Source organism: Neolamprologus multifasciatus, chromosome 11 (genome assembly GCF_963576455.1).
Source record: "Neolamprologus multifasciatus chromosome 11, fNeoMul1.2, whole genome shotgun sequence".
Lineage (NCBI taxonomy): Eukaryota > Metazoa > Chordata > Actinopteri > Cichliformes > Cichlidae > Neolamprologus > Neolamprologus multifasciatus.
Window position 1 is genome coordinate 9684154 of NC_140449.1, and position 13179 is coordinate 9697332.

Consider the following 13179-nt stretch of genomic DNA (forward strand, 5'->3'; position numbering starts at 1 on the left):
CCATTGATGGGAATCGTGCCAGCAACTTCAACCAGGAATCCTGTGCCCATACAAACTATGACTTGAATCCATGGTGGAGACTTGACCTTTTGAAGACATATAAAATCAACACTGTGACTATCACCAACAGAGAAGACTGTTGCCCTGAGAGGATCAATGGAACTGAGATCCGCATTGGAAATTCACTTAATGACAATGGCAATGTGAATCCCAGGTAAATGAGCTATTTATCTTATACTTGATTGAAACTTTGTCATAACAGTCATATATGTGGCAATCATTAATTATGTTTTTTTTAAAAAAAATCTACTTCTACCTCCTTTTTTAGAATTAAGTCAACCATACAATTTCGAGCAGCATCTTAACTTTCTGAGAGGGACATTTAGAAAAAATTTTGTGTTACATTAGTCTTATGTTACTTGTTAATCTTTTTTCTTGTCATTTGTTTTCAGATGTGCTGTAATCTCATCTATCGCTGCTGGGGCATCACAAACCTTTGCATGCAATGGAATGGAAGGTCGCTACATAAACATCGTTATTCCTGGAAGAACAGAATACATGACACTTTGTGAGGTGGAAGTTGATGGTACACTTTCAGGTAAATCTTGTCCAATTCTTCTCGTGTGTTCTGGGTTAAATGAACACATAATGGGTTTTGGAGTTTTTCTTATCATATTATTGCTAATATTTGCAACTTTTCAGAGACTAATGTTGCCAGACTTGGACAAGTTGCTCAGTCTTCAACGTATGGGAATGCCAAACCCGAAAATGCCATTGATGGGAATCGTGCGAGCAACTTCAACCAGGAATCCTGTGCCCATACAAACTATGACTTGAATCCATGGTGGAGACTTGACCTTTTGAAGACATATAAAATCAACTCTGTGACTATCACCAACAGACAAGACTGTTGCCCTGAGAGGATCAATGGAACTGAGATCCGCATTGGAAATTCACTTAATGACAATGGCAACGCGAATCCCAGGTAAATGAGCTATTTATCTTATACTTGATTCAAATTTTTTCATAACCGTCATATATGTGGCAATCATTAATTTTGTTTGTAAAAGATTTCTACTTCTACCTCTTTTTTTAGAGTTAAGTTCATCAGGCAATAAAGAGCAGCACCTTAATTATCTGAAATTGACATTTATACAAACTTTTATTTTAGATGAAACTTATGTTACTTGTTGTCATTTGTTTTCAGATGTGCTGTAATCTCATCTATCGCTGCTGGGGCATCACAAACCTTTGCATGCAATGGAATGGAAGGTCGCTACATAAACATCGTTATTCCTGGAAGAACAGAATACCTGACACTTTGTGAGGTGGAAGTTGATGGTACACTTTCAGGTAAATCTTGTCCAATTCTTCTTGTGTGTTCCACGTTTAATGAATACAAAATGGTTTTTGGAGTTCTTCTTATCATATTATTGTTAATATTTACAACTTTTCAGAGACGAATGTTGCCAGACTTGGACAAGTGGCTCAGTCTTCAACGTATGGGAATGCCAAACCCGAAAATGCCATTGATGGGAATCGTGCCAGCAACTTCAACCAGGAATCCTGTGCCCATACAAACTATGACTTGAATCCATGGTGGAGACTTGACCTTTTGAAGACATATAAAATCAACACTGTGACTATCACCAACAGACAAGACTGTTGCCCTGAGAGGATCAATGGAACTGAGATCCGCATTGGAAATTCACTTAATGACAATGGCAATGTGAATCCCAGGTAAATGAGCTATTTATCTTATACTTGATTGAAACTTTGTCATAACAGTCATATATGTGGCAATCATTAATTATGTTTTTTTAAAAAAAAATCTACTTCTACCTCCTTTTTTAGAATTAAGTCAACCATACAATTTCGAGCAGCATCTTAACTTTCTGAGAGGGACATTTAGAAAAAATTTTGTGTTACATTAGTCTTATGTTACTTGTTAATCTTTTTTCTTGTCATTTGTTTTCAGATGTGCTGTAATCTCATCTATCGCTGCTGGGGCATCACAAACCTTTGCATGCAATGGAATGGAAGGTCGCTACATAAACATCGTTATTCCTGGAAGAACAGAATACCTGACACTTTGTGAGGTGGAAGTTGATGGTACACTTTCAGGTAAATCTTGTCCAATTCTTCTCGTGTGTTCTGGGTTAAATGAACACATAATGGGTTTTGGAGTTTTTCTTATCATATTATTGCTAATATTTGCAACTTTTCAGAGACTAATGTTGCCAGACTTGGACAAGTGGCTCAGTCTTCAACGTATGGGAATGCCAAACCCGAAAATGCCATTGATGGGAATCGTGCGAGCAACTTCAACCAGGAATCCTGTGCCCATACAAACTATGACTTGAATCCATGGTGGAGACTTGACCTTTTGAAGACATATAAAATCAACTCTGTGACTATCACCAACAGACAAGACTGTTGCCCTGAGAGGATCAATGGAACTGAGATCCGCATTGGAAATTCACTTAATGACAATGGCAATGCGAATCCCAGGTAAATGAGCTATTTATCTTATACTTGATTCAAATTTTTTCATAACCGTCATATATGTGGCAATCATTAATTTTGTTTGTAAAAGATTTCTACTTCTACCTCTTTTTTTAGAGTTAAGTTCATCAGGCAATAAAGAGCAGCACCTTAATTATCTGAAATTGACATTTATACAAACTTTTATTTTAGATGAAACTTATGTTACTTGTTGTCATTTGTTTTCAGATGTGCTGTAATCTCATCTATCGCTGCTGGGGCATCACAAACCTTTGCATGCAATGGAATGGAAGGTCGCTACATAAACATCGTTATTCCTGGAAGAACAGAATACCTGACACTTTGTGAGGTGGAAGTTGATGGTACACTTTCAGGTAAATCTTGTCCAATTCTTCTTGTGTGTTCCACGTTTAATGAATACAAAATGGTTTTTGGAGTTCTTCTTATCATATTATTGTTAATATTTACAACTTTTCAGAGACGAATGTTGCCAGACTTGGACAAGTGGCTCAGTCTTCAACGTATGGGAATGCCAAACCCGAAAATGCCATTGATGGGAATCGTGCCAGCAACTTCAACCAGGGATCCTGTGCCTGTACAAACAACAACTTGAATCCATGGTGGAGACTTGACCTTTTGAAGACATATAAAATCAACACTGTGACTATCACCAACAGACAAGACTGTTGCCCTGAGAGGATCAATGGAGCTGAGATCCGCATTGGAAATTCACTTAATGACAATGGCAATGTGAATCCCAGGTAAATGAGCTATTTATCTTATACTTGATTGAAATTTTGTCATAACAGTCATATATGTGGCAATCATTAATTACGTTTTTTTTTTAAAAATCTACTTCTACCTCCTTTTTTAGAGTTAAGTCCACCATACAATTTCGAGCAGCATCTTAACTTTCTGAGAGGGACATTTAGACAAATTTTTGTTTTACATTAGTCTTATGTTACTTGTTAATCTTTTTTCTTGTCATTTGTTTTCAGATGTGCTGTAATCTCATCTATCGCTGCTGGGGCATCACAAACCTTTGCATGCAATGGAATGGAAGGTCGCTACATAAACATTGTTATTCCTGGAAGAACAGAATATCTGACACTTTGTGAGGTGGAAGTTGATGGTACACTTTCAGGTAAATCTTGTCCAATTCTTCTCGTGTGTTCTGGGTTAAATGAACACATAATGGGTTTTGGAGTTTTTCTTATCATATTATTGCTAATATTTGCAACTTTTCAGAGACTAATGTTGCCAGACTTGGACAAGTGGCTCAGTCTTCAACATATGGGAATGCCAAACCCGAAAATGCCATTGATGGGAATCGTGCCAGCAACTTCAACCAGGGATCCTGTGCCTATACAAACTATGACTTGAATCCATGGTGGAGACTTGACCTTTTGAAGACATATAAAATCAACTCTGTGACTATCACCAACAGACAAGACTGTTGCCCTGAGAGGATCAATGGAGCTGAGATCCGCATTGGAAATTCACTTAATGACAATGGTAACGCTAATCCCAGGTAAATGAGCTATTTATCTTTTACTTGATTCAAATTTTTTCATAACCGTCATATATGTGGCAATCATTAATTTTGTTTGTAAAAGATTTCTACTTCTACCTCTTTTTTTAGAGTTAAGTTCATCAGGCAATAAAGAGCAGCACCTTAATTATCTGAAATTGACATTTATACAAACTTTTATTTTAGATGAAACTTATGTTACTTGTTGTCATTTGTTTTCAGATGTGCTGTAATCTCATCTATCGCTGCTGGGGCATCACAAACCTTTGCATGCAATGGAATGGAAGGTCGCTACATAAACATCGTTATTCCTGGAAGAACAGAATACCTGACACTTTGTGAGGTGGAAGTTGATGGTACACTTTCAGGTAAATCTTGTCCAATTCTTCTTGTGTGTTCCACGTTTAATGAATACAAAATGGTTTTTGGAGTTCTTCTTATCATATTATTGCTAATATTTGCAACTTTTCAGAGACGAATGTTGCCAGACTTGGACAAGTGGCTCAGTCTTCAACGTATGGGAATGCCAAACCCGAAAATGCCATTGATGGGAATCGTGCCAGCAACTTCAACCAGGGATCCTGTGCCTGTACAAACAACAACTTGAATCCATGGTGGAGACTTGACCTTTTGAAGACATATAAAATCAACACTGTGACTATCACCAACAGACAAGACTGTTGCCCTGAGAGGATCAATGGAGCTGAGATCCGCATTGGAAATTCACTTAATGACAATGGCAATGTGAATCCCAGGTAAATGAGCTATTTATCTTATACTTGATTGAAACTTTGTCATAACAGTCATATATGTGGCAATCATTAATTACGTTTTTTTTTTAAAAATCTACTTCTACCTCCTTTTTTAGAGTTAAGTCCACCATACAATTTCGAGCAGCATCTTAACTTTCTGAGAGGGACATTTAGACAAATTTTTGTTTTACATTAGTCTTATGTTACTTGTTAGCTCACAAAAGGAATTATCAATGCTTGCAAAAAGAAAAACAATCTGTATAAACAGTTCATCAAAGTAAAAACAAAAGAAGTGGAACAAAGATATAAAGCATATAGAAATAAATTGACTGATATTATAAGAACGAGTAAACAACTTTATTATAGAAGAAGATTATATGAAAATAAAAACAATATAAAAGGAACTTGGGATGTGTTAAATAACTTAATTAAACAAGGATCTTCTGGAACATCATATCCTGAATGTTTCATTGATGCAAATGGTGAAAATCTCAACATGAGTAACATTGTAGATGGGTTTAATAAATTTTTTATAAATATTGGCCCTGAACTAGCAGCGGACATCCCGTGTCAAAAAAATGAAAACATCAGTAATATAAAATCAAATCCCTCTTCACTGTTCCTCTCAGCTACAAATGAGCAAGAAGTAATAAATATCACATTAAAATGTAAAAGTAAGTCTTCAATGGATTATCATGACATAAATATGTCTGTAGTTAAACAGGTTATTCTGAATATTGCTAGTCCCTTAACATATGTCTGTAATTTATCATTTCAGTCTGGTTGTTTTCCAAAAAAAATGAAAATTGCAAAAGTAATACCACTATACAAAAGTAATGACAAACACAGTTTTACCAATTATAGGCCTATTTCTCTACTGCCTCAATTCTCAAAAATTTTAGAAAAACTTTTTAATTCAAGATTAGAAAAATTCCTTGAAAAACATCAAATAATAAATGTTGGTCAGTATGGTTTCAGAACGCAAAGAACCACTTCAATGGCGATAATTGAGGCAGTAGAAGAAATTACTAATGCACTGGATAAAAATAAATATGCAGTTGGTATTTTTGTTGATCTCAAAAAGGCCTTCGACACAATCAATCACTCAATTTTATTGGATAAATTGGAAAGATATGGTATTCGAGGGAAAGCTGGTAACTGGTTAAAAAGTTACCTAACGGGTCGGGAACAATATGTTAGCATAGGGCATTACCATTCAGAGAAACTTGGTATTACATGTGGTGTTCCCCAAGGGTCAGTGTTGGGACCAAAACTTTTCAATGTATACATAAATGATATTTTTGATGTTTCTCAAGTACTTAAGCTCATACTGTTCGCAGATGACACCAACATATTTTTCAGTAGCGATGATTATACTGATCTTGTAATGACCGTAAACAGGGAGCTAAAATTAATAAAAAAATGGATGGATATAAATAAATTATCATTAAATATAAATAAAACTAAAGCAATGTTTTTCGGTAATTTAAAATATAATATAGAATTACCGATTATCATTGAAGATGTACCAATTGATAATGTGAGTGAAAACAAATTTTTGGGAGTCGTAATTGATAACAAAATTTCATGGAAACCCCACGTCAGACACATAAAAACCAAAATTTCCAGAAGCCTCGCAGTTTTGAACAAAGTGAAACCATACCTTGATAAAGATGCACTTCGTACTCTGTACTGTACCCTGGTTCTTCCATATCTTACATATTGTGTGGAAGTGTGGGGAAACACATATAAAAATACAACTAATCCATTAGTCACAGTACAGAAACGAGCACTGCGTATTATTCACAAGGCCGGTTATCTAGATCATACTCACAAACTCTTTCTTCAGGCAAAGTTACTTAAATTCCAGGATCTGGTTAATTACAATACATCCATAATCTTATACAAAGCCTTTAATAAACTTCTACCTGCAAATTTACAAATTATATTTGAAATTCGAGAAAGGGTTTATAATGTGAGAGGCTTCGGAGAATTCAAATTACCCAGAACTCGAACAACCCGTAAAGGTTTTTGTGTGTCTGTACGTGGTGTGAAAATCTGGAACAGTCTGAGTTTACAACTGAAACAATGCAAAAATATTCATAGATTTAAATTCCTCTACAAACAGTTTGTTTGGTCACAGTATACTCAATGATGGTTATAGTGTGCTCTGTAATGTTTGTTCTCTTACCATTGCTGGTATGGATTCAAAAAAAAAAAAAAAAGTGTGTGCATATGTATGTACATGTGTGTGTAGATATGTAGGTATGTATATGTATGTGTGTTTGTCACTATGTAATTATTATTGCCTGTTACCTGTGGTAACGCAATTTATAATTAATATATATTCTGTTATGAAGGTTCTATTTGTTGTTGCGAGCTGCCATTGAGATGCTTGCATGTGCCCGGGGCTGTTGATGGTTTGTTTGGTTGCAACGATGGGCGTAGCTGTGGGAAGCTTATTGTTTTTTGTTGATGAGTGAGTATAGGGGTGGGATTTAATAAGTTTTCTTCATCCCACTCCTTTTCAGGTAATTTTTTGCTTTTTGTTTTTGTGCACTTTATATTTAATATATGTATTTTTGTTGTGCCTGAAATGAACAAATAAATGAAATGAAATGAATGAATCTTTTTTCTTGTCATTTGTTTTCAGATGTGCTGTAATCTCATCTATCGCTGCTGGGGCATCACAAACCTTTGCATGCAATGGAATGGAAGGTCGCTACATAAACATCGTTATTCCTGGAAGAACAGAATACCTGACACTTTGTGAGGTGGAAGTTGATGGTACACTTTCAGGTAAATCTTGTCCAATTCTTCTCGTGTGTTCTGGGTTAAATGAACACATAATGGGTTTTGGAGTTTTTCTTATCATATTATTGTTAATATTTACAACTTTTCAGAGACTAATGTTGCCAGACTTGGACAAGTGGCTCAGTCTTCAACATATGGGAATGCCAAACCCGAAAATGCCATTGATGGGAATCGTGCCAGCAACTTCAACCAGGGATCCTGTGCCTGTACAAACAACAACTTGAATCCATGGTGGAGACTTGACCTTTTGAAGACATATAAAATCAACACTGTGACTATCACCAACAGACAAGACTGTTGCCCTGAGAGGATCAATGGAGCTGAGATCTGCATTGGAAATTCACTTAATGACAATGGCAATGTGAATCCAAGGTAAATGAGCTATTTATCTTTTACTTGATTGAAACTTTGTCATAACAGTCATATATGTGGCAATCATTAATTACGTTTTTTTTTTAAAAATCTACTTCTACCTCCTTTTTTAGAGTTAAGTCCACCATACAATTTTGAGCAGCATCTTAACTTTCTGAGAGGGACATTTAGACAAATTTTTGTTTTACATTAGTCTTATGTTACTTGTTAATCTTTTTTCTTGTCATTTGTTTTCAGATGTGCTGTAATCTCATCTATCGCTGCTGGGGCATCACAAACCTTTGCATGCAATGGAATGGAAGGTCGCTACATAAACATCGTTATTCCTGGAAGAACAGAATACCTGACACTTTGTGAGGTGGAAGTTGATGGTACACTTTCAGGTAAATCTTGTCCAATTCTTCTCGTGTGTTCTGGGTTAAATGAACACATAATGGGTTTTGGAGTTTTTCTTATCATATTATTGCTAATATTTGCAACTTTTCAGAGACGAATGTTGCCAGACTTGGACAAGTGGCTCAGTCTTCAACGTATGGGAATGCCAAACCCGAAAATGCCATTGATGGGAATCGTGCCAGCAACTTCAACCAGGGATCCTGTGCCTGTACAAACAACAACTTGAATCCATGGTGGAGACTTGACCTTTTGAAGACATATAAAATCAACACTGTGACTATCACCAACAGACAAGACTGTTGCCCTGAGAGGATCAATGGAGCTGAGATCCGCATTGGAAATTCACTTAATGACAATGGCAATGTGAATCCCAGGTAAATGAGCTATTTATCTTATACTTGATTCAAATTTTTTCATAACCGTCATATATGTGGCAATCATTAATTTTGTTTGTAAAAGATTTCTACTTCTAACTCTTTTTTTAGAGTTAAGTTCATCAGGCAATTAAGAGCAGCACCTTGATTATATGAAAATGACATTTATACAAACTTTTATTTTAGATGAAACTTATGTTACTTGTTATCATTTGTTTTCAGATGTGCTGTAATCTCATCTATCGCTGCTGGGGCATCACAAACCTTTGCATGCAATGGAATGGAAGGTCGCTACATAAACATCGTTATTCCTGGAAGAACAGAATACCTGACACTTTGTGAGGTGGAAGTTGATGGTACACTTTCAGGTAAATCTTGTCCAATTCTTCTTGTGTGTTCCACGTTAAATGAATACAAAATGGTTTTTGGAGTTCTTCTTATCATATTATTGTTAATATTTACAACTTTTCAGAGACGAATGTTGCCAGACTTGGACAAGTGGCTCAGTCTTCAACGTATGGGAATGCCAAACCCGAAAATGCCATTGATGGGAATCGTGCCAGCAACTTCAACCAGGGATCCTGTGCCTGTACAAACAACAACTTGAATCCATGGTGGAGACTTGACCTTTTGAAGACATATAAAATCAACACTGTGACTATCACCAACAGACAAGACTGTTGCCCTGAGAGGATCAATGGAGCTGAGATCCGCATTGGAAATTCACTTAATGACAATGGCAATGTGAATCCCAGGTAAATGAGCTATTTATCTTATACTTGATTGAAACTTTGTCATAACAGTCATATATGTGGCAATCATTAATTACGTTTTTTTTTTTTAAATCTACTTCTACCTCCTTTTTTAGAGTTAAGTCCACCATACAATTTCGAGCAGCATCTTAACTTTCTGAGAGGGACATTTAGACAAATTTTTGTTTTACATTAGTCTTATGTTACTTGTTAATCTTTTTTCTTGTCATTTGTTTTCAGATGTGCTGTAATCTCATCTATCGCTGCTGGGGCATCACAAACCTTTGCATGCAATGGAATGGAAGGTCGCTACATAAACATCGTTATTCCTGGAAGAACAGAATACCTGACACTTTGTGAGGTGGAAGTTGATGGTACACTTTCAGGTAAATCTTGTCCAATTCTTCTCGTGTGTTCTGGGTTAAATGAACACATAATGGGTTTTGGAGTTTTTCTTATCATATTATTGCTAATATTTGCAACTTTTCAGAGACGAATGTTGCCAGACTTGGACAAGTGGCTCAGTCTTCAACGTATGGGAATGCCAAACCCGAAAATGCCATTGATGGGAATCGTGCCAGCAACTTCAACCAGGGATCCTGTGCCTGTACAAACAACAACTTGAATCCATGGTGGAGACTTGACCTTTTGAAGACATATAAAATCAACACTGTGACTATCACCAACAGACAAGACTGTTGCCCTGAGAGGATCAATGGAGCTGAGATCCGCATTGGAAATTCACTTAATGACAATGGCAATGTGAATCCCAGGTAAATGAGCTATTTATCTTATACTTGATTGAAACTTTGTCATAACAGTCATATATGTGGCAATCATTAATTACGCTTTTTTAAAAAAAATCTACTTCTACCTCCTTTTTTAGAGTTAAGTCCACCATACAATTTCGAGCAGCATCTTAACTTTCTGAGAGGGACATTTAGAGAAATTTTTGTTTTACATTAGTCTTATGTTACTTGTTAATCTTTTTTCTTGTCATTTGTTTTCAGATGTGCTGTAATCTCATCTATCGCTGCTGGGGCATCACAAACCTTTGCATGCAATGGAATTGAAGGTCGCTACATAAACATCGTTATTCCTGGAAGAACAGAATACCTGACACTTTGTGAGGTGGAAGTTGATGGTACACTTTCAGGTAAATCTTGTCCAATTCTTCTCGTGTGTTCTGGGTTAAATGAGCACATAATGGGTTTTGGAGTTTTTCTTATCATATTATTGCTAATATTTGCAACTTTTCAGAGACTAATGTTGCCATACTTGGACAAGTGGCTCAGTCTTCAACGTATGGGAATGCCAAACCCGAAAATGCCATTGATGGGAATCGTGCCAGCAACTTCAACCAGGGATCCTGTGCCCATACAAACTATGACTTGAATCCATGGTGGAGACTTGACCTTTTGAAGACATATAAAATCAACACTGTGACTATCACCAACAGACAAGACTGTTGCCCTGAGAGGATCAATGGAGCTGAGATCTGCATTGGAAATTCACTTAATGACAATGGCAATGTGAATCCAAGGTAAATGAGCTATTTATCTTTTACTTGATTCAAATTTTTTCATAACCGTCATATATGTGGCAATCATTAATTTTGTTTGTAAAAGATTTCTACTTCTAACTCTTTTTTTAGAGTTAAGTTCATCAGGCAATTAAGAGCAGCACCTTGATTATATGAAAATGACATTTATACAAACTTTTATTTTAGATGAAACTTATGTTACTTGTTGTCATTTGTTTTCAGATGTGCTGTAATCTCATCTATCGCTGCTGGGGCATCACAAACCTTTGCATGCAATGGAATGGAAGGTCGCTACATAAACATCGTTATTCCTGGAAGAACAGAATACCTGACACTTTGTGAGGTGGAAGTTGATGGTACACTTTCAGGTAAATCTTGTCCAATTCTTCTTGTGTGTTCCACGTTTAATGAATACAAAATGGTTTTTGGAGTTCTTCTTATCATATTATTGTTAATATTTGCAACTTTTCAGAGACGAATGTTGCCAGACTTGGACAAGTGGCTCAGTCTTCAACGTATGGGAATGCCAAACCCGAAAATGCCATTGATGGGAATCGTGCCAGCAACTTCAACCAGGGATCCTGTGCCTGTACAAACAACAACTTGAATCCATGGTGGAGACTTGACCTTTTGAAGACATATAAAATCAACACTGTGACTATCACCAACAGACAAGACTGTTGCCCTGAGAGGATCAATGGAGCTGAGATCCGCATTGGAAATTCACTTAATGACAATGGCAATGTGAATCCCAGGTAAATGAGCTATTTATCTTATACTTGATTGAAACTTTGTCATAACAGTCATATATGTGGCAATCATTAATTACGTTTTTTTTTTAAAAATCTACTTCTACCTCCTTTTTTAGAGTTAAGTCCACCATACAATTTCGAGCAGCATCTTAACTTTCTGAGAGGGACATTTAGACAAATTTTTGTTTTACATTAGTCTTATGTTACTTGTTAATCTTTTTTCTTGTCATTTGTTTTCAGATGTGCTGTAATCTCATCTATCGCTGCTGGGGCATCACAAACCTTTGCATGCAATGGAATGGAAGGTCGCTACATAAACATTGTTATTCCTGGAAGAACAGAATACCTGACACTTTGTGAGGTGGAAGTTGATGGTACACTTTCAGGTAAATCTTGTCCAATTCTTCTCGTGTGTTCTGGGTTAAATGAACACATAATGGGTTTTGGAGTTTTTCTTATCATATTATTGCTAATATTTGCAACTTTTCAGAGACGAATGTTGCCAGACTTGGACAAGTGGCTCAGTCTTCAACGTATGGGAATGCCAAACCCGAAAATGCCATTGATGGGAATCGTGCCAGCAACTTCAACCAGGGATCCTGTGCCTGTACAAACAACAACTTGAATCCATGGTGGAGACTTGACCTTTTGAAGACATATAAAATCAACACTGTGACTATCACCAACAGACAAGACTGTTGCCCTGAGAGGATCAATGGAGCTGAGATCCGCATTGGAAATTCACTTAATGACAATGGCAATGTGAATCCCAGGTAAATGAGCTATTTATCTTATACTTGATTGAAACTTTGTCATAACAGTCATATATGTGGCAATCATTAATTACGCTTTTTTTTAAAAAATCTACTTCTACCTCCTTTTTTAGAGTTAAGTCCACCATACAATTTCGAGCAGCATCTTAACTTTCTGAGAGGGACATTTAGAGAAATTTTTGTTTTACATTAGTCTTATGTTACTTGTTAATCTTTTTTCTTGTCATTTGTTTTCAGATGTGCTGTAATCTCATCTATCGCTGCTGGGGCATCACAAACCTTTGCATGCAATGGAATTGAAGGTCGCTACATAAACATCGTTATTCCTGGAAGAACAGAATACCTGACACTTTGTGAGGTGGAAGTTGATGGTACACTTTCAGGTAAATCTTGTCCAATTCTTCTCGTGTGTTCTGGGTTAAATGAGCACATAATGGGTTTTGGAGTTTTTCTTATCATATTATTGCTAATATTTGCAACTTTTCAGAGACTAATGTTGCCAGACTTGGACAAGTGGCTCAGTCTTCAACGTATGGGAATGCCAAACCCGAAAATGCCATTGATGGGAATCGTGCCAGCAACTTCAACCAGGGATCCTGTGCCTGTACAAACAAC

At 36.4% G+C, this 13179-nt stretch overlaps 1 protein-coding gene and 2 pseudogenes across 1 annotated transcript; all 3 read left to right on the plus strand.

The window, feature by feature from the left end:
• The first annotated feature begins 510 nt into the window (after positions 1-510).
• Positions 511-1775, plus strand: LOC146507816 (fucolectin-1 pseudogene; annotated as a pseudogene).
• Positions 1776-2036: 261 nt separating this feature from the next.
• Positions 2037-8717, plus strand: LOC146507817 (uncharacterized; annotated as a pseudogene).
• Positions 8718-9024: 307 nt separating this feature from the next.
• Positions 9025-10121, plus strand: LOC146507818 (fucolectin-like). Its single transcript, XM_085178051.1, has 4 exons — positions 9025-9112; positions 9217-9499; positions 9737-9857; positions 9987-10121. Exons 1-4 carry the CDS (start codon positions 9025-9027, stop codon positions 10119-10121), a joined length of 627 nt encoding a protein of 208 aa, XP_085034177.1.
• The last annotated feature ends 3058 nt before the right edge of the window (positions 10122-13179 follow it).